Source organism: Cenococcum geophilum (genome assembly GCF_001692895.1).
Source record: "Cenococcum geophilum 1.58 unplaced genomic scaffold K441scaffold_2, whole genome shotgun sequence".
Lineage (NCBI taxonomy): Eukaryota > Fungi > Ascomycota > Dothideomycetes > Gloniales > Gloniaceae > Cenococcum > Cenococcum geophilum.
The window spans coordinates 1,274,493-1,298,345 of NW_027137560.1; the positions used below are offsets into that span (position 1 = coordinate 1,274,493).

The 23,853-nt window shown below is 48.9% G+C and overlaps 9 protein-coding genes across 9 annotated transcripts; 7 read left to right on the forward strand and 2 right to left on the reverse strand.

The window, feature by feature from the left end:
• Positions 1 to 500: 500 nt before the first annotated feature.
• Positions 501 to 1,944, forward strand: K441DRAFT_533402 (uncharacterized protein; the record flags this gene model as incomplete). Its single annotated transcript, XM_067642281.1, has 3 exons — positions 501 to 909; positions 961 to 1,100; positions 1,153 to 1,944. The coding sequence occupies 3 exons, from the start codon at positions 501 to 503 to the stop codon at positions 1,942 to 1,944; spliced, it is 1,341 nt and encodes a 446-aa protein (XP_067509717.1).
• Positions 1,945 to 3,088: 1,144 nt separating this feature from the next.
• On the forward strand, positions 3,089 to 5,301 carry K441DRAFT_96512 (ENTH-domain-containing protein). The gene is made up of 4 exons (XM_067654569.1): positions 3,089 to 3,336; positions 3,384 to 3,453; positions 3,504 to 3,724; positions 3,774 to 5,301. Exons 1-4 carry the CDS (start codon positions 3,264 to 3,266, stop codon positions 5,141 to 5,143), a joined length of 1,734 nt encoding a protein of 577 aa, XP_067509718.1. The 5' UTR covers positions 3,089 to 3,263; the 3' UTR covers positions 5,144 to 5,301.
• Positions 5,302 to 5,603: 302 nt separating this feature from the next.
• K441DRAFT_600620 (uncharacterized protein) lies at positions 5,604 to 7,169 on the forward strand. Its single transcript, XM_067645203.1, has 2 exons — positions 5,604 to 6,646; positions 6,721 to 7,169. Exons 1-2 carry the CDS (start codon positions 5,813 to 5,815, stop codon positions 6,763 to 6,765), a joined length of 879 nt encoding a protein of 292 aa, XP_067509719.1. The 5' UTR covers positions 5,604 to 5,812; the 3' UTR covers positions 6,766 to 7,169.
• A 2,995-nt stretch (positions 7,170 to 10,164) lies between these two features.
• Positions 10,165 to 11,379, forward strand: K441DRAFT_692117 (kinase-like protein; the record flags this gene model as incomplete). Its single annotated transcript, XM_067652537.1, has 2 exons — positions 10,165 to 10,169; positions 10,207 to 11,379. 2 exons carry the CDS (start codon positions 10,165 to 10,167, stop codon positions 11,117 to 11,119), a joined length of 918 nt encoding a protein of 305 aa, XP_067509720.1. The 3' UTR covers positions 11,120 to 11,379.
• Positions 11,380 to 11,712: 333 nt separating this feature from the next.
• K441DRAFT_651022 (phytanoyl-CoA dioxygenase-like protein) lies at positions 11,713 to 13,133 on the forward strand. The gene has a single exon (XM_067647131.1). It carries the CDS (start codon positions 11,774 to 11,776, stop codon positions 12,959 to 12,961), a length of 1,188 nt encoding a protein of 395 aa, XP_067509721.1. The 5' UTR covers positions 11,713 to 11,773; the 3' UTR covers positions 12,962 to 13,133.
• Positions 13,134 to 13,675: 542 nt separating this feature from the next.
• K441DRAFT_535330 (uncharacterized protein) lies at positions 13,676 to 14,896 on the forward strand (the record flags this gene model as incomplete). Its single annotated transcript, XM_067642365.1, has 3 exons — positions 13,676 to 13,817; positions 13,896 to 14,602; positions 14,681 to 14,896. 3 exons carry the CDS (start codon positions 13,676 to 13,678, stop codon positions 14,894 to 14,896), a joined length of 1,065 nt encoding a protein of 354 aa, XP_067509722.1.
• Positions 14,897 to 15,690: 794 nt separating this feature from the next.
• On the reverse strand, positions 15,691 to 19,152 carry K441DRAFT_96619 (FabD/lysophospholipase-like protein). Its single transcript, XM_067654570.1, has 6 exons — positions 18,859 to 19,152; positions 18,575 to 18,811; positions 17,931 to 18,517; positions 17,243 to 17,866; positions 16,524 to 17,175; positions 15,691 to 16,475 (listed from the first exon to the last, which is right to left on the reverse strand). The coding sequence occupies exons 1-6, from the start codon at positions 19,017 to 19,019 to the stop codon at positions 15,926 to 15,928; spliced, it is 2,811 nt and encodes a 936-aa protein (XP_067509723.1). The 5' UTR covers positions 19,020 to 19,152; the 3' UTR covers positions 15,691 to 15,925.
• A 428-nt stretch (positions 19,153 to 19,580) lies between these two features.
• K441DRAFT_651024 (short-chain dehydrogenase) lies at positions 19,581 to 21,567 on the reverse strand. Its single transcript, XM_067647132.1, has 6 exons — positions 21,116 to 21,567; positions 20,783 to 21,052; positions 20,501 to 20,691; positions 20,254 to 20,437; positions 20,078 to 20,185; positions 19,581 to 20,025 (listed from the first exon to the last, which is right to left on the reverse strand). Exons 1-6 carry the CDS (start codon positions 21,258 to 21,260, stop codon positions 19,892 to 19,894), a joined length of 1,032 nt encoding a protein of 343 aa, XP_067509724.1. The 5' UTR covers positions 21,261 to 21,567; the 3' UTR covers positions 19,581 to 19,891.
• Positions 21,568 to 22,113: 546 nt separating this feature from the next.
• K441DRAFT_672820 (uncharacterized protein) lies at positions 22,114 to 22,965 on the forward strand (the record flags this gene model as incomplete). Its single annotated transcript, XM_067650591.1, has 2 exons — positions 22,114 to 22,276; positions 22,337 to 22,965. The coding sequence occupies 2 exons, from the start codon at positions 22,114 to 22,116 to the stop codon at positions 22,963 to 22,965; spliced, it is 792 nt and encodes a 263-aa protein (XP_067509725.1).
• Positions 22,966 to 23,853: the final 888 nt, after the last annotated feature.

Genomic DNA, 23,853 nt, shown 5'->3' on the forward strand with positions numbered 1-23,853 from the left:
TTCGATTCACCTCGCCGTGCTGGCACCGTCCTCTCCTGTCCATCGCCTTCGAGCGCAATACGCTTTGTTCCACTTGCATTTCAACCCTCACACTTGACGCTGACCTGATTCACATAATAGTGCTCCCTCAGCATTGACCCTCGCGCGGTCCGACCCTTTCTTGACGCAGTCGGACGGACCACCTGTAACGAAGCTTTGATTCTGCGTGGTGGTCTTCTGGATACCAACAGTATCAAGAACGACATATCGATCGGACTCTAGGTCTCAGTGAATGCACATACCCCCGCTCGAAGGGTCTCTCGCAGCCATCAGCCAGTCCTCCAGTGGTGCGCAAATTTCCTCCCAAGTTTTGGATCCCGCCTTGCCTCCCTTCATACACCTGCTTCCACCAGAGGACACACTCTTCACGCTGGATGATGGAGCTTGGTAATATACTTAATACTAAAATTCCAGCGCAAGCTATAGCAGGAAGACCGATACGGTACGATATGCAGCACAACATGCAACACGACCTCCAACAACAACATTTCGGCCCCACGTCCTATCTCAACGGTAGGATCAAGTCAGAGAACGGCTCTGATCGTGGCGTATCCCCCCATCCCTCCGAACACTCGTCTCGTTATTCGTCGCAAGCACCGCAACCTCTTCAATCGTACCCGCCAATGTCGAACAATATGAACGGCATGCGTTATCCCTCGCCTTCGCAGATGCAAACCCCAATGCCTCTGCTCAACAACAACAATTATATCCCGAATCCGCCCGACCATACGTATCCACAGCAAGCACCTCCCGATCAGCAGAACCAACAAACTGGTGGAAGACCAGCATCCGACACGGGCCCACCTAAGGCCTTTGCCTGCTCGACATGTGGTAAGGGCTTTGCGCGACGCAGTGACCTTGCTCGTCACGGTAGGGTCTCCAGCCATCCAGAACACACGTCACTTACTGATCGAACTCTAGAACGCATTCACAGTGGTGTCCGCCCTCACGTCTGTGATTATCCAGGATGTGGCAAGCAGTTCATCCAACGCTCCGCTTTAACCGTTCACCAACGTGTTCACACCGGAGAAAAGCCTCACATGTGTGAAAGATGCGGAAAGGTATGATATATTGTGATAATCTAAGCCTTCATTTAAACTAACCGCCTCAAAGCCTTTCAGCGACTCAAGTTCCCTAGCTAGACACCGTAGGATACATTCGGGAAAACGCCCGTACAAATGTCCTTATGCCGACTGCCAGAAGACCTTCACGCGGCGTACCACGCTCACCCGGCATCAAAACCACCACACTGGCACCGTTGAGGAAGCCGCTGCTGCTACTGCCGCTGCTTTAGCTTCGCGTGCATCTGCTCCAAGCAGGTCAACCCGCTCAGATGCGGATGAGTTCTCTGAGACTGCATCTCCACTAGGAACGCCGTCTCCCAACGAACGGCCTATATCCCTCTCGCCAGCAGCAGGAATGCCTGTTGTTCCTGCCATGCACCGTCAGGCATCAGACTACGCTTACATGGGCAATATGAACGTGCCTCCTCATCTTCGCAATGAAATCCAGCAACCAAGTCCTCGCTCTTCTCCATCTTTGACTTCTCAGTCGTACACCTCTGCTGTAAACAATCAACGACCGTCGCTCACCTCTCACCCAAGTGGTTACGGACCACCGCCTATTCTAGAGCCTCCTGCCTCAGCTAATCATGGTCAACCCGGGAGCGTCAACGGAAGCCCTCACATGGGAACCATGGGTTGGCAGTCCCCATCTCAACAAGGCTTGCCCTCTCCAGGCCCAGCTGATAGTTATGTCTACCCAGAACCTCATTATAATTCGTCTGCTACAAATATGTACTATCCAAACTCCAACATTCGACGGCCTCAGAGCACAGAGCCCGACCAATACGATCCGCGTCAGCAGAGGATGGCTGGTGACATGTGGGCACCACCCGTTCAGTAGAGTCGAAAATTTCCTTTGTCCTCGTGTACCTATAGCTCAGAGCTTATATATTGGTGTTCCTGGCAGTGGCTATACCCCTGTTTTACTTCCCGAAAAATTCCCTCCCGTGGCTTTATTGGCATTCGTCTTTTTGGGGTTTCTAAGGCAATCGGCACCATGGCTTCCCTAGTACATCTTGCTAGTCCTTCCGGAACTTTTGTTCTCAATACAACATCCTATCGCTGGCATTTCCTTTGTTTGTTTCAGATTTTTTGTTAGTTTGCACTGGCTGTCCTCATCTCTCAACGCCTCACTGTGGACGGAAGACATCGTAATCTCTGTGGGCTTCCTGTGGTTTTCTTTCGGATGGGCTTTGAATGGCGTCCTTGAAGAGGATGGAGAGGGCGTCTTTGGCTCATGCAGCTATATTTTTTGGTTTGGCACGACACTTTAACTAGACTGGATTACTTAATGATGGACCACATTCACTCGTATAACCATCTTACCAACACATTCCGTGTGATGTGTGTGCTTGAATATTTTGCGATGTACCTAAAAATGATATAGTTGATTTATCATATTTCGCAGTAGAACGGAAAGATTAGTTCTTGCATGCAGAGATTTGGCCTAGATTTCCGGCGGGTTCCGTCCATTGGTATTGAGAAGGCTACAACAGACTATTTGAACTTTCCTCCAGTCACATTGAGTGGAAGGAATAAGGAACATGGACTTAATTGGATGCATAGAGTCGCTGACGGTCCGCTATCGAAAAGAACAGGTCTAAGCATTTACCAAATAGTTTTGGATGCCCTCGGAAACCCCACCAGAATTCTGATTCCACACCGATACATTGTCAAAAGCCTTCTGTCTGTTTTACCACATTGTGATTGTATGCAGCAAATACTATTTTAGGAGGTGGGTCATGCTTGCACGCAAGCTTTGGCACAACCAAAAGGTTGAAAAGAAAGCCACAAAACTGACAGCCGAGCCCAGCCTCATCTTCGCACGGGCTTGGTGACGACTCCGCTCTGCGACCTCAACCTTCTTTCTACCAGGTACTATCCGCCACCTCACTACCTCAAACAAATCAACTTTCCTTTGACACTCTCTATCCAAAAGAAGCATCGTGGAAGACCGCTCCTTGCACATTTTCTTTTCGGCCAAGTGAGCTCTCAGGAAGGGCTTGCACTATTGGCGCGACCATCACCCTAAGCACACCTGAAGCCTCTCAGCGGCCTTCGCATCCCTCTCGATCACGCGACGAATATATCACCTGGGCCTCTCTAAATACTCGTCGCGCCGTGCATTAAGATATATTGAAATCATAACCGCTAGTCATAATGTCGAAAGTGGTGAGGAGCGTCAAGAACGTCACCAAAGGCTATTCTGCGGTGGAAGTAAAGGTTCGAAATGGTATGGCATTCCAAGGCCTCTCTAATGGCATCCACTGACTTATGTAGCCACTAGCAATGACCCGTGGGGTCCGGTGGGCTCCGACATGGCGGAGATTGCCCAAATCACATTCAACAAGTCAGTATACTGCATTTGCGCTGAGCTTGCACTAACTATGGGCTGTCTAGCTCTACCGACTTCTACCAAGTCATGGATATGCTAGACAAACGGCTAAACGACAAAGGAAAGAACTGGCGCCATGTCCTAAAATCGCTAAAGGTTCTTGATTACTGCCTGCACGAGGGCTCTGAACTTGTCGTTACCTGGGCACGGAAAAACATCTACATCATCAAGACATTGCGAGAATTCCAGTACATTGACGAGGACGGTCGAGACGTTGGTCAAAATGGTAAATTTGATTACCATCTCAAGACTTTCCAACTAATTTGTCCATACAGTCAGAGTCTCTGCCAAAGAGCTTACTTCCTTAATCCTGGATGAGGAAAGACTTCGAGCGGAACGGTCGGACCGGAAAACTTGGAAATCTCGCGTTACAGGAATTGAGGAATTTGGTGGACATGGATATGGAAGTGGCGGAGATGCACCAAGACCCCGTCAGAGGGAACAACGGCAAAAGCGGGAAAATGACGTGGAAGACCTTGAGCTGAAGCTCGCGCTGGAAGCAAGTAAGAACGAAGCGGAGGAGGACAGAAAACGACGCGAAAAGAACGCTGGCCACTCTCCCGATGATGACGATCTTGCAAAAGCGATCAAGCTCAGCAAGGAAGAAGAGGAACTCCGCCGGCGAGAGTTGGAAGAGTCCAACGCATCATCATTATTTGATGATACTCCTACGCAGCCGGCTGCATTTCAACCAACCGGAAATAACCAAGGGTACCAGCAGCAGGGTGCTGTGGATTGGTTCGGAAATCTGGTCGACCAGCAAAATCCTCAAAACACCGGCTTCCTTAACAATGCCTATTCTCAGCCTACTGGCATGCAAGGCCAGCAGACAGGATTTCAGAATGGGTATGGTGGTTACGGTGGCTATCAACAGCAGCCTCAACAAGCAGGTTTCGATCAGGCCTTTGGTGGTCAAGGATATTTGCAGCCTCAACAGACTGCCTTCAACATGAACAATCCATACGGGCAACAGCTGAATGCCCTGGGTGATGTGAGTCACCAGCAGCAACAGCCATTAGAGCAACAGAACACGTTGCAGCCAGGCTCTCACAATCCTTGGGCATCTAACCAACAACCGCATCAAGATTCTCTCCTCCCCCAGCCAACTGGTTCGAATAATCCGTTTGCCTCATCCTTCAACAGACCACAAAGTGCGCAACCGCAAAGGCCCCCAACACTTAGTACATTGCAAGAGCAAAAGACACAGACTCAATTTAACAACACCAATTTCAATCCTCCCGTAACTTTCTCACCACAACAGACAGCACAGCCACCAAAAGACACCAATCCGCTCAGTGCACAGCTCAATGCTCTCCTCATCAGCGGTGAAGGCCAGGACACGTTTGGAAATGTCGGCAATCTTCGTATCCCTGCTCAACACACAGCACCGGGAACTTTTGTCAATTCCGCTGGTCAAGGTCTGAACAGGCTGAATGCAAACCAAACCGGCAACAACCCCTTCTTAAACTCGCAATTCACTGGCATGCCACAACAGACTGGCTTCGCTCAAAACCGAATGATGCCAGCACAGACGGGACCCGCAGGGTCATTTGGAGCCAATCCGTATAGTGGCGGCAACCCCTTCGGAGGTGCTCAGCACGGAGGCCAGCAGCAACCGCAGAATGGGAGTCTGATAGACCTATAGCGGTCGTCAGAGATGGTTCCTTTTCTTTTTACTTATTTCAATAGTTAGAGCGTTGCTGTAACGATTGTTTACTTTGATCCCTTTCTTTGTACCTTCATTGGCCATTCAACGATAAGTTGACGGGGGCTTTTGATGGCTGCGGTGCTCATGACAGGCAAACGGTGTTGCAGTTGTATTATGATCGATTCATTTCCGGAGGGTTTTGTCTACGTTTTGCATGACCAGGAATTCGCTGGTCGTGTGTCTTATGGCTTGAATTGCACATAAGACGATACCTACTCTTTATCTGCCTGTTAAGTATCTTCTGGACGTCTAGATGGATGGTGTAGCTCTCAGAGCCATGGGTGGTCAAGGCAAAAATGTAACGAGTTCACTTCTAGTTGGTCCGAGCGTGATGCAGACGTTATTCCGCCACTCACTCTATCCCCGGCTTAGCGTAGCCGAGCCCTTTCAGCGGGGAGTCTTACCATCGGCAAGGCATACGAAGTGAAGCCGTTACTCCGGAGATGCTCTGGCAGTAGCAATAATAGGTACAATAGCGTTCTGTCGCTATATAGTTACCTCCTTTCCCTTCTCGTCCTTTCTATTTCCAACATCTTCCTCCTCTACCTTCCAACCTCATCATACTTACGCTATATAATTCCCTTTGCCAATACCTTTACCATCAGTATGAGCCGTACCCCAAGCCGCTCACCAAAACCTGCAAAACGAATTCGTACGCCCGATGCAATATTCAACATGATTCCTACTCCCCCGGACTCGCCGTGCGCTGGTTTCGCCACGACGTCCACCACTTCATCCCCGCAAGCCTCCGATAAACCCTTCCCTTTCATGCTTCTCCCTACCGAGCTGCGTATACACATATACCGCATGGCACTAAGTCGCCCAAAGCCAATTCTTCTCCATATGGCACGGGCCCCCGAACCGGACAGCTCTAGCTACTCCGCCGACAGCGACAGCTCAGACCGGGCTTCCCATTCTGAAGTCCGCCGTCGTACCGCGCAGTCTCTCCGCACCCCACAGTGCACCGCCACTCGCTCTACATCCGAAAACATTAACTCCGAACCTATTATTCCAGCTTTGTTACGCGTCAGTCAACAAGTATATCGCGAAGCTCGCCCAGTGCTGTATGCGGACAACCGCTTTGTCCTGCAACTAGACTCAGCGACTCACACGCTAGGCACCTTACATCAACGTTCTCGAAGTTTAATCAAGCACGTGTGCCTCACCATACCTACACATCATGATATTCTCGAGGGTTTCGCGGACTTGGTGCGGCTGGGGTTGAGATATTGCTGGGGTCTTCGGACATTCACAATCACGCTTCCGTACATGTTCCCGGAGGACAGGACCATCAGCAGTACGACGAACGTCTACGCGAACGCGTTTCATATTCTCAGATGGCTGCCGAAGAACTGCGTAGTCAAATTAGAGGGCAGTGTGCACGAGGAGATTAGGAGAGTGGTCGAGGATAACGGCAGATTGGCTGTGGCGCTAGACGAGGTTCGTTCTCCTAATGCTCATCACGCTTTAGTCTTACGTGAATGTCACCGCTAACCCGTCACTGGTTCGTGCAGAAAGCATATCTTCGCCGCCAACATCAAATGCCAGACCGTCCATGAACGAGGGCAAGGCATTCATATAGTGAAACACACCACATTAATTCTTGATGTTAAGTTTTTGGAAGAAAAACAGCGCTTGGATACGAGAGATGATATTGGCCGGTGCGTATATACTTGGTTTAGTGATATTCCAGAAACTTTGTATTATCCTGTCGTTTGAACGTTTGGTGTGGTAGCAACTCTAAGCTTGGAGTTCAAATGCCAATGGTTATGGGGCATGATGAACAGTATAGAAGAAAAGACAGTCGTTCTTTACGCTCGATTCGGCATCATATGAGATAACTAATCTCCACGAAAATGTCTTGCTGTCCACTTCAATGGAATGGCTATGCAGCATTACTCAATACATATATTCAGAGAAAGGTTGACTCTGCCCTTCATCCAAACCAAAATTATCTCTGTGGTTTCATGCTGGTCCCTCAATACTGCACAACTGAAAGAAGCATTTGAAACTCTGTTCAATTATGCTACCATGAGATTGCACTCATTGTATAGCCCATCGCATCTTTTTCTTTGATTGGTATTTTATTTCTCAAATCGATCCTTCTCACCGAGACCCTTGCAGGCATCTCGATGCAAAGAAAGAAAATCCTTCAGCACTTCTAGAAGCATATACCGTATCATCAACAGATCGCCCCGTAGGATCCTCTGAGAATCTTCTGCGCCCTCACACCCCTGAATGTGAACCAGAAAATCCGATCGAGGCCATGCCCTCCGAATATGTACTTTCCATTCCCCCCAGGACACGGAGCCACTATCCCTTAACCCGCCAAAATTGGTCGTACAGTTATCGATAAGGGCTAGCCAATCAAATGAGCGGAATCAAGACCTGTGCTTAGAAATAAGAAGCTAATAATATTGCTTAATTATCATGCAAAAGTGATATATAAACCTATTCTTTAAAGTTAAGTCACTTAATATAAAGTAATCAGCAGTCGTCCTTCTACGGAATGGTATCCGGCACATACCGCAACCAAATAGAGTGCTTGGTGAGCCATGGTAGTCAATATAAAGAGGTTCGAAATGGGGCAGTGGCCAGGGCTTCGGGATAGTATTTTAGCTGTCTCATTTAGTGGAACGTTACATTGAGACTTCTGGACAAAACCTGCATCAATCCCAGCACAATTGCGAGGCATGGGGGTGGTTAAATTCATAATTGAATTCTATATTAAGCATGCGTAGATTTGATTCTGGTGTTCGCGCACAGACCACTTTCTGTACGACCCTGACGGGTTAAGGAATAGAACGGCAGCGGAATATAGTATTTCATGCAGTCATACATTGCACGGCGACCAGGACACCAGAGGCCATTTTATCGTTTGCCATAAATGAGTGACGGCATAGACGTAGACGTCGACCATTCATCGGCTAGATGAAGTTTCCAGAAGACCCTGCCGCTAACCACGGCGCCGAGCCGCCATCCGACTCACGTAATTTGACATCTTCTCATCATCTTATTGCTCCATCGCTTCTTGTGAACCGTGAATTCTTCTTCCAATCTGACTAACGTGTATTGCGCTAACAGCATTAGCTCTTCTTTGGTTTTTGCCGATACGACATTTGTGGCCATGATAATGGTGTCCTTTGACTGAAATGCGAAAGTATCTAATCACTCTCAACCCGTACGACGATTGATTTGAGTGGCACGCACAATCTTCCCGTAGAAATTGAAATGCGGGGTGAAGTGTCACTAACACGCGTGCTATCCTATGGTTATCGATAAGATCTAGTCCAATAGAACCAATCGGGTTAAGTTGGGATGCCCAATTGTTATTTTATCAGTGCACAGTTCACTTAATGGCAGGACGCTAACCGTTGCATTAAATGCGGAAATCTATATGCTTTACTGAGTAGACAACCAAGCGAATATCGGGAGTCACTAGCACATTTAATAGACCTACAATTTTAAAACCTAAAATCGACGACCCAAAAGAATTCGTAGCTAAACCCCCATGTTCTCGTCTTGTCGCGAGTTTCTAATGCACCAAGGCAAATATTCGTGTCAACATGGTCCGCGCGTCACTGATAGCGAGCCACACCAATGCAGCCTTCTCTTTATTCTCACCGGATACGAACGACATGTAGCAGCCTCTCGCGGCTGGGGAGGACCCCGCCCAACAGCCTTGCCAAATGACTCTTGTTAATGTTATACAACATCCAGAGACTCTTGAGGCCTGCTCATGTCGATGTGACCTAGGTAGACCACACCATGCCGCCTGCCCATCCATGTGGGGATGCGTATAGAAGGGTATATGTAAAGGTTATCTTCTGGTTAGGTGACTACGATGAGATTACAGAAGAAGTAAGTACCTACACGCTAGCCTCCGCTCATCCCAGCTGACCCATCAGGCTCAAAAACTTATACAAGCTTTCAAATTATTTGGATATGAGGTCGAGGTAATCGCTCTGCCATATGTGGGCTCTTTAATACCTTTTTTGGAATCAATTACACTGGAACCCCGTGGCCTTTGCGCACATGATCTTCAAATGTGGTGCTATGTCGGAGGTACTCGAGTCCTCAACACTAACTATGATGACTTAACGTCAGTTCCCAATTGGGAGATGAAAAATGGTGGGCAGCCCAATAATTAGAGTATCCTTGGCAGTAGCGCCTTCTTGGCTGACCCGTTCATTCTTTTATATAAGGCATGGACCCTTGCAGACCAACAGCATGCTCACTCAACTGGCTTCCCGACATTGCATTCCAAGCACAAAATTCGGATTCCCTAGTTATCTTCGATTCGTATCTTGATATGAGCAACGAGGTTCAAGATTTCTTGCAAAATTCAATCAGAGAAGCTCATAGTACAAGTTCCTTTCGTTTTGAGATGCTCTGTCCATGGTACTCTAAGATCGACACGACACCAGGAACATGCTTCGGACAACTTTCGGGGTTGCTGAGAGATAACGCAAGAGATCATATCCCTGTACGGAGAAAGACGAATATCGTTTTCGACTGGTTGAATTTAGTAGAGACCCTGAAAGCTATCCGAAATTATGATCACAGTAGCGGGGGGATCCTACTTCAGCCAAGTACTCAGCCAGTTTCTCAGCCGCAAGAGCATCGCCACATTACACTACTGAAAATCGGCAGCGTCAAAAAGGCTGTGTATGAAGAAAACGGTCTAAAGGCAAACTTACAACAGCAATATTATCAAATATATAAGCATAGCTAATATTGATACAAGATTACTATCGTCGATCCAATTTCGCTCGTGTCGAAAGAGCTCAGGGCAAGTTCGGCCTAAGTTTGTTGCATATTACCAAAGCTAACTCCAATGCAAGTTTATTATCCAAGAGCTAGTTCAAGAAGACCGCGTAACGAGCGTTTTAAAAGCGAGCCTATGTGGTCCTAATGTATGTTCGATCACTACCAAAATCTCGGCCCAATGTATTAACATGTTGTATGTCTTAGACTGCCTATGCTCTTAAGGTGCTGAGGCCCAGAAACATAAGTGAAAGGGCCTGTATCACGCAATGTTTCAACCGAGAACTAGAAACACTGCGAACCGTTTCTTCTCGAAAGCATAAGTGCATTATAGAATTTTCGGCCTCCTTCGAGGTCCCCTCTGCACATCCGTTTGGCCACTATGGTCTCATCTTTCCATTCGCAGATGGTGGTAATCTCCATGAATTCCTCAGGCTTCCAGAAATTCCAGCTTGGCTTGCTCCCCTGGCCAGTAGGAGTAGTTTATGTGAAGTTGTTTACACTCGGGTGACAGGGCTTATGGATGCCCTTGCATTTGTCCATTGTAAGTCTCCACCGTCAAAGTATCTCATCCACGGTGATATCAAGCCGTCAAACATTCTCATCCATGGCGGGATATTCAAACTAGCCGATTTCGGAGTTTCCCGATTGAGAGGAAGTGAGGAAACATCGAAAACATGCTGGGAAGCCGGAACGCTCATGTACGCACCACCTGAACACATGGCTGCAATTAGTCGTCACGGTCGGGCTCGGGATATATGGGCTCTCGGCTGCGTCATTTTGGAAATTTTAGTCCTCCTCCTTTATGGATTCTCGGACCCACCACAAGTGGAAATTTTCGAAGAGGAACGAGAAATTTTCGGTGACGGAGTAAAAGCCTTCTCTAATACTATGGGTTGCGTTGAAAGTTGGATCGCAAAGCTCTGGGAAATGGCCCACGCTGCAAAGAACATCTACGTCGACGAATCTGATAAGCAGAAGGCACTCCTCAAGCTGTTCAACGTTATGGGAACTATGTTAGTCAAAAACCCGTCCGATCGAATCACGGCTGCGGGGGCTCGTGACTATTTAGCGTCTTCTGGAGAACCTCGGAATGAGCGCATTCTTATGATCAGCCAGCGAGGGCTAAGTTATAATGATACCTAAGACCCTAATGAATATTAATGAAGTGTGATGGTAATATTGAAGTATCGTCTTTGGAGTTGCCTTTGGCGTTTTGGCAATACCTTTGCACTAGCGATCTCTAGGCTAGGTCTAATGTTTTAATGGGCGGATGGATATACTACTTTTTAGCACTGGATTGGATAATGCTCACAATTATTTTTCCACTACATCTGTGAGTCGAATGTATTTAGTAAATCTATGACCCAGCAAGCTCAGTCTGTAGAATTTTCGCACATAAGCGCCTCTAACGAAGTCTTCGTAAGGTTGAATCTCTAGGTACTTTGATAGGAGGTTCTATCCAGATAGATACTGCAATACCAGGCTCTTTGGCCTTACCAGGATCTAAATATCCGAATGACATGTTAGCAGTGCATCTCTAGCGTCAGAGGCTAGACCCGATACAGGATCTCGGAGTGCGGTAGGTATAGAGGAAATGTTAGTTTGGGAATAATTACCATTCCTGGTGGAAGTGGGGCTACTTTCAGTGCGGGGAAGATTTGACGTCATTGGCTGGAAGGGTTCGAAGGATTCAAAAATGTCTTTAATTGACCGGTTCTCCATTAAGAGACGTTCAGGGCTTGCGAGTTTGGTATTTTGATCATCTGTTTTTCAAAATTCGCAAGGGCTAGATTCACTATGAACGGGAGTCACATCCTTAGAAGAGTGGCTATTCCATCTAGGTGTTACTCTATCGAACAACCACCCTCGCTGGAGGACTTTAATACACTATGCTCCCAAAAAGCTAGCACCGAGGATTACCCTCTCTCATCCTCTGTCCAGTCAAATATTCCCATTTATACTCTTCCAGACTTCTCTCATCCGTATCCTTCCACCATTTCCGCTCTTCAAGATGAGTGGCACCACATCCTTCTTTCTGGGCCCGGCGTATTTGTTACCAAAGGGCTGTTCCGAGACCATGAACTGATCGAGAAAGTAAATACTGTCTATAGCTCCATCATCGCATCCGAAACGCCTTCCGCGGGGGGCGATCACTTCGCCGGCTCTGGAAAGAACGACCGCATCTGGAACTCCTTCAGCAAGCACGGCATCCTCGACCCCTCCAGCTTCCTACAGTACTATTCGAACCCCTGGATCGCGCGTATCTGCGACGCCTGGCTCGGTCCCGCATACCGCGTGACGGCACAAGTCAACGTCGTCAAGCCCGGCGGCGCAGCGCAGGTTAGCCACCGCGACTACCACCTAGGTTTCCAGACGGCGGATGCGACGGCGCATTTCCCGAAGGCGACGCAGGCTGCATCGCAATTGCTGACGCTGCAAGGGGCCGTCGCGCACACGGATATGCCGCTGGATAGCGGGCCGACGCGGTTCCTGCCGTTCAGCCAACTGTTCGCAGAGGGCTTCATGGCGTACCGGCTACCGCATTTCAACGAGTATTTCCTGGAGCACTATGTCAGTCTGCCGCTGGAACAGGGTGACGGCATGTTTTTCAACCCAGCGTTATTCCATGCTGCGGGCGAGAATCGGACGGAGGCGTGTGAGAGAAGCGCAAATTTGCTGCAGATAAGCAGTGCGTTCGGGAAGCCGATGGAAACGGTGGATAGCATGCCACTCATTGAGAAATGCTGGACGGGGCTTGCGCAAATGTATAGAGAGCGAGGCATGAGTGTTGAAGTGGAAGCCTTCATTGCCGCAGTGGCGGAGGGTTACCCTTTCCCTACTAACCTTGACCGAAGACCACCTGCTCCGGGTGGGATGGCGCCGGAGAGTGAGCAAGACGTTCTGAGAAGGGGTTTGGAGATGGGAATGAGTGTGACGGAAGTGATGCAGGAGTTGAAACGATTGAGGGAGGATTCAAGGGCGTAGAATTACTGGTCTGGGATTGGATATTTACCACTCAATGACTGTGAAACATAAAAACGAACCATCTGGTGTACTCAAGATACAATTAATACCCAATCTAGGTTCCGTTGATCGCAGATCTTCACTAGCAAATCATTGGAGTTCGAACGGCTTTCACCCTCATTAACAATGTCCTGGCCTAAGCTACCGTACATTTCGGTAATTTAACTGTAAATAGCTGCCTCGTACCTTGTAATATGTGCTTTTCATATCGTGTGGCATGCAGTAAAAGGGCGCAGCAAGTCGATGTGTGGTGACGTTCTCTTGGCGTCCTCGCAAGCTTTCCCCAATTCGGTGGTCCACTACCTCAACTTCAGACTTCGTTGCCTCGTATTACCAAATATGGCATCAGTCACGGTTTCAAGGGCTTTTCTTTTGTGACTAGGGATGTATGTGTGACGATTGCTCTTTGCGCGTCCCTCGCATTCATTTTGATATGCGCATTGGAAGGCGTATACAATGGTCTTGGTATTTTTTGAGGATACTCTGGTTCTCAATGTAGTTTTTCTTATAAAAGCGTGCTCTTGCTCTGCCAAACTTTGCTCTTCCCTGCACCAATTAGCACTTTGGAAGTTGATTCGGATTAGTTTCCTACCTCAAGTCTACCAGGTTGCCTCGTTAATCCAACATTCTTACGATTACTCGATCCCTTCTCCTAAATCACCACATTTAGAAATGATGTTTCACGCCCTAGTCACTCCTAAAAGACCAGCATCTTCCCACGAAGAAGGCGTCGACAAATCCGAGACCGGGGCTCGTCGAGCCTGGCGAAAGGCATATAGGAGTGTTGGATTTAATAAAGGCTACAACCTCCCTCTCTGTGCGTTCCCACACCTAAAACATCCGAGTAAACCCGTTACAAAGCTACTCTAAAGGCAATTCTCTAACAAGCCTGTAGTTATCATCTTCGCAGGCGCCATGTTCGGCTTCTGCCTTTCGCGCCTCCAATACCTCGACGTAGCTGGCAACTTCGCTTCCAACACAGCGCCCTCTGAATGGTACTGGTTTCGCACCGGCCATTACCGTATCGGACTGACGCTGCACCTGGCCACGGCGCTGCCAGCCGGCCTGCTCATGGTGTGGCAGTTCGTGCCATACATCCGCCACCGCCACCTCCTCTTTCACCGGCTAAACGGCTATCTCGTGGTCATGTTGCTGGTGCTTAGCAATGTGGGTGCACTTATGATAGCTCGTCGTGCTTTTGGGGGCGACATCTCAACGCAGGCGGCTGTGGGTGTGCTGGCGCTCACCACGTCCGGCGGGCTGGCTATGGCGTTGTATAATGTCAAGAGGCTGCAGATCGATCAGCATCGTGTGTGGATGCTGCGGACGATAGTGTGGGCAGGGTCAATAATAACAGTGCGGATCCTGCTCAAGATTGCGCCAGCTGTGACGAGTAGGGTGGGAAGCTATTATGCTGTGGCGTCGTGCAGTGAGATTACTTTCGAGTATGGAAGTGTGGAGACGGCGGCGCTATTCTATCCGCAATGTGCAGCTGATGTGGTGCGGAATTGGACTGTTAATGGGATGGTAGCGGTTTGGGCGAAGGACACAGGGATGCCGGAGAATATCTCAGCGAGTCTTGGTATCAATTTTGGGATGACGGTATGTTCGGTTGTTTCTGCTATTTCGAGTTTAACAAGTTTGGAGAATGGTTTATTAGATTAGGGCTGATAATCGCAGGTTTGGATGTCGTTGTTTCTGCACATGGTGGGCGTGGAAGTTTATCTGGCGTTGACGCCAGCCGAGAGTGAGCGCTTGAAGGTTGTAAGCTATGAGAAACAGCTCGAGGCTGGGCTTGAGAATCCTGGGAATGCGGGATTGACAGCTGAGCGGTGGGGAGACGCCACTGCGTGGGCCCCGCCGCGGACAGTAGCGGCTGGCGGTCAGCTGTTCTGACCTGTAGACAGAGCTATGGGCTAGGTAAGAGAACCCTGGCGAGTCTATAGCATTATGTCGGGTGAAGATGCGAGAAGGATTCTGAAACACGCAAATAGCGTCGTAGTGGACCCACTACTAGGACTTGACAACCGCTGATTTAGCACCGTATTCTCAGCCTCGTCGTAGGACAGCCGTGGTTCTAAATTGCCGAGGAATAGATGTAAGCGCCTGACTTAGCGATAAAGGAAGGTGTTAAGAATAAATTGGTTACCGTTATGTTACATACCATCACAAATCACAGTAAGAATGAGTTATAAAATCCAACCAGGTGGTAAGATATGGATAAGCTCTAGTTCGACACATGCCGTTTATCTCCAGCCAAGCTTTTGAGGAAGCCTACGTTGTTTAGAAACTAGCGTATTCCCTCGTGTGTTGGAATGCAACATGCCTTGAGAGATAATTGGAGTGCTATAACCCGTGGCGTCTGTTGAAATATTTCTCTCGCTGGCTGAAATATGCAAGGAACTAAGCCTTTCCCGTATATCTCGACACTTTTGGTGGTCGTCTCCAAAGACATTCTGATAGCCTGCCAGAGCCCTCAAGTACATTGCTCTAGCTCTACCTTTGTCGCCTTGGCTGGCAAATAGAATGCCTAGACTATAAGCGGTATTAAGCGCCGGTATATAAGATGCAGCGATGTCTGGACCTAGGGCTTTCTCATATCCTTCTAGTGCTCGCTGGCACATCTTCTCCGCCTCGCCCAGCTCGCCCTGGTCCATGTAGAGAACGCCCAAGTTGTTGACCGTGTCAAGTGTCGATGTGTGGTCCGGCCCAAGCGCCTTCTCATTTCCTTCTAGCGCTCGCTGGTACATCTTCTCCGCCTCACCCAGCTTGCCCTGGTCCGCGTAGAGAAGGGCCCAATTATTGACCGTGTCAAGTGTCGATGTGTGGTCCGGCCCAAGCGCCTTCTCCTTTCCTTCTAGCGCTCGCTGGCACATCTTCTCCGCCTTACCCAGCTTGCCCTGGGATCTGTAGAGGATGCCTAAGTTATTGACCGTGCCAAGTGTTGATATATGGTCCGGCCCAAGCGCCTTCTCCTTTCCCTTCTAGCGCTCGCTGGTACATCTTCTCCGCCTTACCTAGCTTGCCCTGGTTCACGTAGAGGGTGCCTAAGTTATTGACCGTGCTAAGTGCCGATATACAGTCCGGCCCAAGCGCCTTCTCCTTTCCTTCTAGCGCTCTCTGGTACATCTTCTCCGCCTCACCCAGCTTGCCCTGGTCCGCGTAGAGAAGGCCCAAGTTATTAACCGTGTTAAGTGTCAATGTGTGGTCCAACCCAAGCGCCTTCTCAATTCCTTCTAGTGCTCGCTGGTACATCTTCTCCGCCTCACCCAGCTTGCCCTGGGATTTGTAGAGGCTGCCCAAGTTATTGACCGTGCTAAGTGTCGCTATATGGTCCGGCCCAAGCGCCTTCTCGCGTCCTTCTAGCGCTCGCTGGTACATCTTCTCCGCCTCGCCCAGCTTGCCCTGGTCCGCATACAGCATTCCCAGTCCATGAATTGCACCTAGCATTACATAATCCTGCTTAACATCCGCTCTACTTGGGTTAGCTCCTTCCAATCTAGCCCTAGTGCCTGCTACTCACCCTATAACCCACTGATTGCACCGCTGCGCATGAGCTAGGAGCCGACGTTGTATGCTTGAATACTCCTTCTCTGAAGTCTCCGGCACTGCCCACCCGACTACTACTACCGCAAGCCAGGTAAAGACAGCCCGCTGTTTCTCGTCCTGCATATGAAATGCCCATCTATGCACAACCGGGTGAGTCGCATAGCCTGCTAGATCCTGCAAGGCCTCGACGAGAGAGTAGCTGCGCAAAAGTTGCATTGTCGCAACAAACTCAACTTCATTGTTCGCGATGTTAGGAAGCCACTCTGACAAATAATCCGCCACGACTGTAGATTGTATTCCTGCTTCTGCTTTTGCGAGGAGGCCGTACCACAGGTCTTTATTGTCAAGACATGCCCAGAACAGAAGCAAGTTAGCTGCGGCCATGCTTTTTGTCCGAATAGCATAGTACGAAATCGTCCACGTCGTCCACACGCTACGGCCGGGATAATCTCGAAGTTGCATGCCGGCTCGGTCTTGAGATTCCATAAGGCTCTTCCATTGCTGCTTATAAAGCTGGATATATTTCGCAACACTAATTTCGCTCTGTCGCAGGTATGCGCTAGCCTGCGCAATTGCTAGCGGTAAGCCATCAAGGAGCCTAAACAGCTCCTCTCTCTCAGCTGAATCTGTTCCGGAACGGTTAGCATTGGTATTGTGTGCATGCAACGCAATTACACCATAGCGTTATCTTACCATAACTACCCCCATACCGGCTCTGAAACATAGCCTCTGTCTGCTCCTTACTAAGCCTCCCTAGCCTCCATGACCCACCAAGCTGTTCTAAGTTGGCGAGCCGGGTCGTAATCAGAACCGATCCGTGATCTGCACTAGGAAGGTAACGTGTGACATCGTATGTATTAGGGACGGCATTGTCCCCTCCGCTCTCTCGGTCGACGTTATCGAAGATGATTAGCCAGTCCGTGTTGTCTGGCCGGCCCAGCCAGCTCATTACATCCCTAACGGCGGCATCGATATCGCCAGCACTTGTAATGGAATACGCTTTACTAGTCTCTACAATTTGGACTTCTAGGATCCTGCTTGCACAAATCGCAATACTCTGCTTAAGATTATCTTCAGTTCTGCCATCCAGCCAAAACACTGAGCTGAACTTTCGGTGGTGCCTCCTTGCAAACTCCACGGCAAGTTGTGTCTTGCCTATTCCGCCAAGCCCGTGGAGCACAAACACCTTCTGGCGGCCGTTTTGTCTCTGCGGTAGAAGGGCTTGTTCGAGTTTGGTTATATCGGACGGCCGATCCACAAACTTGTTCACTACAGACACACCTTGCAGACTAAACGGTGTCCGATAGTTTCCTATATCTAGGGAGGAGCCTAGTTAGCTATATAGAGCAAGCTATATCTTACGGCGAAACAATACACTAACATTCTCTTCCGGACATGTTATCGGCGCAAGCCTTCATCTGCTTAAATACCGCCTGCGACTCAATGTATCGATCTGTGGCCGCAATAATTGCATTCCTCTGCTTTGAGTCTTCTAACCCAACATCCTCTAGTCCTCTTAACACGTTAAACCGATAGTACCGTCCCGTGTCATCTAGCCGTGATTTGTCGCGAGAGAATCGCTCTGCTGTTTTTTCCGTCTCTGTGGCAATCGCCAGCAGATTCTGGCCAATACCAATTATATCGTCTTTGAACGGCATAAGCGACGGAACGCCCGTCCCAATTGAGACCAAACACTTAATCTTGTCTTCAAGCAAGCCAGATGGCCACATATCTTGAGCCTCATTCCACACTTCATACACCGGGTTGTTCGCTCCTGTAGCCCCATCAATAAAGCTCTCCTCAAAGTCACCGATGGAGATGGGATCGAAGAAGGACGAGGCTGCCGATGTCGCTCGGCCTGCTTCCCATATCTTGGTGGTACGAAGCAGTCGTTCGCGGCCGCGTGGCGAGCGGTAGCTGGTGAGCCGCACCGTATCGCCCGTCTCGCTGCTCATTGCACATACGAATCTATATCCAACTCGTTAACGTCATCACAGCCTCGCACACAGGTGGACCTCTACTCACACTTTGCACTTCGCATCCGGGGCGTCCTTTAACAGCGTATCCTCCGCCAAACTTTGTCTCACAACGATCTCTTTGATCGCGCGCTCTAACTCATCCGAATTAAATCGTCCTTGGACCCGGCCCTTGATCGTCACACGGTGTCTCTGCTTCTGGAAGATCCTGTCTGACAGCAAGACATATGCGTCAATGCACTCATCAACCGTCATCCGAAGCCGACCGAGCATGATCGCTATGAGCCTGCGCTTCTTGTCAGCCGTAAATTCAGCAAAGCAATCACTACTAACCCGCCAGTGCTGGTGCCTCCGATCATGTCGAAGTAGTCGCAAGGCTTCGGCGGCGATTCTGGGTCGATGGTGTCCATCAGCTGCTTCAAGATCTGAAGCGTCGACAGGCCGCGAACCCCGCCGCCGTCGAGAGCGAGCAGGCGGAGTTCATGCTCGGGCATGGCTGTAAAGGTGAGCAGGATGGCTCAGTGAAGCGAAAAGATTAATGAGAAATATACAGCAGTACTCATAGCTCCACGAGGCTGCAGAGCCGCTCTTGAGAGTGTCGTGGTCCATCTTCAGCTCGACTAGGCTGAGAATGCAGGTGCTGTCTGCAGTTGCCAAGTCCCAGTCGTCTTCCACACGGCGAGGAGAAACGTTCAGCCGAAGCGCGGCGCGTCTGGCTGGCTCCTTCAATTCTCGCTAAATATGATACACCGCCGCTTTTGTGTGAGCGATGCACAGCCACTTACTAGCACTATGACGCCTTCACCACTTTGAAAAGCTGCGCCTAACCCTAGAAACAGACGACTCTTACTGCATTCCTTTCTAAGCCTTCAGAGAAGCTACATCATGGCCTCAGCTCAAGACAGTATTCTAGATTCGAAAGTCGACATTGACAAAACTTTGAAATTTAGTCGAAAAAGTGTGAAAAGGGAACGAGCGTGATGCAGGAACTACGCACGTATGTAAAGATGACTTTTTTTATTACCTAGCTTCATTAGTTTTTCTGGCGATTGAAATGTGGCATAGTGACTCATAGAAACCTAAATTAGTCCAAAAATAAAAGTTTTTCAATCTTCTCCACGAAGCTAGCAATCATGCTTTCGTCCTACTCATACTTCAGATGGCTGATGCAGCCGAACTAGTTCTAAGACATTGAGAACTTCCAGTCGCTCATAATAATTTGATTTAACTCCATGAAAGCTCGCTTTGCAGATTGAGTATACATTGGCTCTAAACTTTTCTGCTGTCATTGACAGGTGCCTCGCAACTATCAATGGATCCACGCGGCAGGCCATGATGCACGTACTTCTTCGGGCACACAGACTTTTCAGTTGTAGCTAAATTCCTGTCCAACTAGCTTCTCGCTCAGGGCCCAAAGCTTCTTCGCACTCTCTGGATCCAAAGCATGAGGAGCAGTGGTTGGGTCAATTGCTGAATCCGTGATGCACGCACCGCTTTGATCTAACTTCTTATTAGCCCTGAGAATTAAAAAATTTCAATGTGGTGCTCTTGCCATCAATAGTCCGATCGAATGCTGCAACAATGTAATTTGCGGATCCTTGTTCAACACTTTTGTATGGAATAAGCTCTGTATTTGGATTTCCGTTCTTGTCCCACCAGCCTGATAACCGTCAACCATTGCACATATGAGTATTTCGGAGATTGTCCACAAAGGACAAACGAGCGTACCTCTTTCAATCCTTTCCTCCATAGATATATCTCGGCTAATTCCTGTAGTGGGAATGCCTCCCGGGTCAACTCCGAAAGACCTCAGGTTTTTCTTTCCAAGTTTTTGTGTCAACCCTACAGAGAATAAGAGGTTCGCCGATTTTGACTGCGCGTATGCCAGAAATTTCTCGTAGTTCTTCCCTTCCTATATTTCCGAAAGATATTAGAAACACCGATCTGACCGGTGAATAAGAAGAAATTCACCTACATTGAAATTGATATCCTCGAAATGCACGATGCTTCCTCTATGAGCCGCACTGGAGACGCTAACCACGCAAGCTCCATCTTGTGACTTGAGAAGTGCTGGCATAATAAGATTGGTGAACAAGAAGTGTCCGACATGATTGATTGCGAAGTGCCACTCAATCCCCTCGCTGGTAGTCTTGAAATTTGGAACCACTGCTTTCATCAGAAACGCATTCTAACACAGTACCTGTCTTGGGAAGCAATTCGCTGGCAAACGGCGGATTGCATCATGGGCTGCACTTACTCATAACACCAGCATTGTTGATTAGTGCATCCACCACAGCTGTCATACGGAGAAGCTCATCTGCAGCCTTCCTCACCGACGTCAAGTCGGAGAGATCAAGCAACAGGGGCTTGACATTCTCGACTGACTTCGAGCCTCGAATCTCGTTGATTACGGCATTAATGTTTTCCAAGCTGCGACTGGCCAAAATCAAGAGCTTAGGATTCTGCTGAAAAATCGCTCGAGCAGCATCTGCACCTATCCCGGTAGGGCTGACCCCTGTGATAATCACTGCCCCGCCGAGTTCAGTAAAGATTGGCGAGGTTGCTTATTTTGCTGCGAGTGGCAACCTACCGGTTTTGTCGGTGATGCCACTAGCAAGATCTGCAGCGGCTTGATCCGAAGTGGTATGCACGTTGAATCGACCTCCTGAAACGGGCTTACGAGTTAACGCAGAGGTTGCAATGTCAGAAGTAGGGTTGAAATTGAATTCAGGCATGGTGATGGCTGTGGTGTGGTTGTAAGTATATGCTGGAATTTCCCAACTACTTTACCGTAGTGAGTTTTTGTTCCGTTCATTCTCTTACCCTTATATACAAGCGCAATTCGGGGTTAGGATGGTCAATAGACATGTTAGAGCAACCCGGAACACCGTGTTCCAGAGTACAAACGCAAACCAGTACGGAGTTTACTTTGAAGCCATGGACATATGGACATAAGACATAAACAGAGATTTGGGTTGTGGTAGTCTGTGCTTTCCGGGGCCATACTAACGGACGAAATAGCAAGGCTGTTCCGTAGTTCACTGGCGAGGCAGAGCGCTGGAGGGTTTCGAGGGTTTGCTGGCGTCAGCATCTGAAATCCGTTGCAAGCGCTCATTGGCTTAGGCGCACGGACAAAGCTGGGGCGCAGAGCTAGGACCCCTTGCCAGTTGGCCATCTGCCAAGTCTCACTTATTTTAAACCGTCTTAGTAATTTTGCCATTTTGAGCAACCATTTACGTCCAAGAATATGGAATCATTGCATAGTAGGCGAGCCGATCTCCCAGCAGCTCTCTTCGGGTTTGGATATCAGATTTCCCTGCGCTAAGCCGAGTTGCACGAACAAGCTTTGGAGCAGAATGGCAGCTTGATATCCATCCCTGACCTCAGTTTCTAAAAATGGGCAGATTATTCAGCCAAAAGCACTCGCAGCCCTATGGTGAAGCGCCCTAGTCTACTTATCTCCGTCACAACCTAACCAGAGTACATATACTTCGACGATTGAAGACGTCAGCAAATATCCTTTGTTTTGTTCGCTCCTTATCGCTTCGACAACGCCTTAAGCTAGACTTGCTGCATCTTGCTGGCGCCATGCCACCAACATCCTCTCCTAAGGGGTCAACGTCCGCAAGTCGCGAGAAACGGACGCGAAATGCATTAGCGTCTTCCGAGAAAACCTCGTCTTTTCAGAAGCCACACAAGGGAAATAGTGAGGCGCGGAAGCTGCAGAATAGAATCGCATCAAAGAACTACAGTCAGTTTTGCGCAACTAAATTCCCTTAAGACTAATGATCTAATGAAAACCTACTCATAGGGGAGAAGAGAAAACGGAAGCTTGAATACTTGCAGCAGCTACTTAAGTCTCGATCATCACATGGCCAATCGCCAGCAGTCTCTCCATCTGAGAGTATGGATGATTGTTTTGGAAGACCTCACTCACTTTCGGGGGAACAATGCACCCTTGCGCATGAGCCTGACCCAGTGAGCACACATCCCAGTGAACAAGGACCCCCAACACTTGTTAGCAGCAGTGCCACTTCCGGGCTTGTGGGGGTCGGTAGCGCCTTTGAGCTTGTGTCAGTGTGCCAAGGATCTTTTGAGGATCTCGGTCCTATGTGGCCTTCTCCACCACTCATTAGTAGTAGTAATCAGGGCAGCGACAGCATTACTGCTTTTGATAGAACGTGGTTTCCCGAGATTTCGGACTTTACGAACGATGGCGACTTTCAGTTCCAGCCATCCCCACCGTTTCAGCAACCACCAGGCCAGATATCAGAGCTGCCTATTCACACTATTGGGATGGCAAGCTCAGATCCACCGTTGCCTACCATTATGGGACAATCGTCGGCATTTACAGCCAGATCCCAAAGTTTTTCGAATGTAGGTGCAAGCGATCCTAGGGGCAGAGAAGTTCAAGATTCATTCAAAAGGCTTTCGGGATAATACAATGGACTTCCGCTTGAGAAGAAACAGCAGCTGATCAAGATAGTGCGTGCCCATGGCTTCAAATTCCTCGAAGCGATACGTTCATTTATAGAGAACGACGGCATATTAGTTCTCGAGGCAAACTCCTCTTCAACCTCTCGTTTCAGTCCGAACTCCGGTAAACGTCGAGCAAATTTGTCTCGACCAACCTAGCCAAACATGGACCTTACTGTCGAAAGGTACCAAAGATCGCCCGTTACACCCAAAGCTGCCGACTTGCACGCTAACAGTTTCCGAATTCATCAGGTTTCTTTTTTCGCTGCCGTATTCGCCAATGCAAGAGCCCTAGGCTTTGAGTTTGTGGATTATCTAGACGACTCGGCAATAAGTCCCGTCTGCGCACCCGGCTTGTCTGCAGCAGGCCCAAACCAGCTGGCCAGGTCCTATCAATGATTTGCCTTCGTGAGCAGAGATCCTTGGCCAATAGTATACTAGATTACAAAAGAGCATCGTCCATATCTGGTAAGTCTAGCCTTGCTCACTTGGTGATCTTGTGTCGCAACATGGCCCTCCAGTTTCGTTCGCTAATAGCGTAGGACGTTCTGCCATTCCCGAATTTCAGAGACCGCGTCCTCGCTGCGGTATCATCTGACTCTCCACTTATTGACAAAGATGACTTGTGCCTTGATTTCTGGAATGACAGAATAGTATGCTGGGGATCTACAAGTGGCAATCTGGTTACGCAGGCAGGCGTGTCGTGGGATATGCGCAGCTGGGAACCTGCAGTGGTTTCTTAAAAAGTACTGGACGCTGGTGGCATATGATGAGAGGAGAGCAGATCGTAACGAAGCAAAGCGCTGGGGAGAAAGGTTTTATGTGACCGTATAGTGCTCATCTCTATAAAAT

Excerpts from the sequence above, each read along its gene's own strand:
- K441DRAFT_96512 (XM_067654569.1), top strand. The coding sequence starts at position 3,264 with ATGTCGAAAGTGGTGAGGAGCGTCAAGAACGTCACCAAAGGCTATTCT. Across the intron at positions 3,337-3,383 it reads GGAAGTAAAGGTTCGAAATG|CCACTAGCAATGACCCGTGG; the intron begins GTATGGCATTCC and ends TGACTTATGTAG. Across the intron at positions 3,454-3,503 it reads GCCCAAATCACATTCAACAA|CTCTACCGACTTCTACCAAG; the intron begins GTCAGTATACTG and ends TGGGCTGTCTAG.
- K441DRAFT_600620 (XM_067645203.1), top strand. The coding sequence starts at position 5,813 with ATGAGCCGTACCCCAAGCCGCTCACCAAAACCTGCAAAACGAATTCGT. Across the intron at positions 6,647-6,720 it reads TGGCTGTGGCGCTAGACGAG|AAAGCATATCTTCGCCGCCA; the intron begins GTTCGTTCTCCT and ends TGGTTCGTGCAG.
- K441DRAFT_651022 (XM_067647131.1), top strand. The coding sequence starts at position 11,774 with ATGAACGGGAGTCACATCCTTAGAAGAGTGGCTATTCCATCTAGGTGT.
- K441DRAFT_96619 (XM_067654570.1), bottom strand. The coding sequence starts at position 19,019 with ATGCCCGAGCATGAACTCCGCCTGCTCGCTCTCGACGGCGGCGGGGTT. Across the intron at positions 18,812-18,858 it reads GGAGGCACCAGCACTGGCGG|GCTCATAGCGATCATGCTCG; the intron begins GTTAGTAGTGAT and ends CAAGAAGCGCAG. Across the intron at positions 18,518-18,574 it reads CCGGATGCGAAGTGCAAAGT|ATTCGTATGTGCAATGAGCA; the intron begins GTGAGTAGAGGT and ends AGTTGGATATAG.
- K441DRAFT_651024 (XM_067647132.1), bottom strand. The coding sequence starts at position 21,260 with ATGCCTGAATTCAATTTCAACCCTACTTCTGACATTGCAACCTCTGCG. Across the intron at positions 20,438-20,500 it reads TCGAGGATATCAATTTCAAT|GAAGGGAAGAACTACGAGAA; the intron begins GTAGGTGAATTT and ends TCGGAAATATAG. Across the intron at positions 20,026-20,077 it reads ATTCGATCGGACTATTGATG|ATCAAAGCGGTGCGTGCATC; the intron begins GCAAGAGCACCA and ends ATAAGAAGTTAG.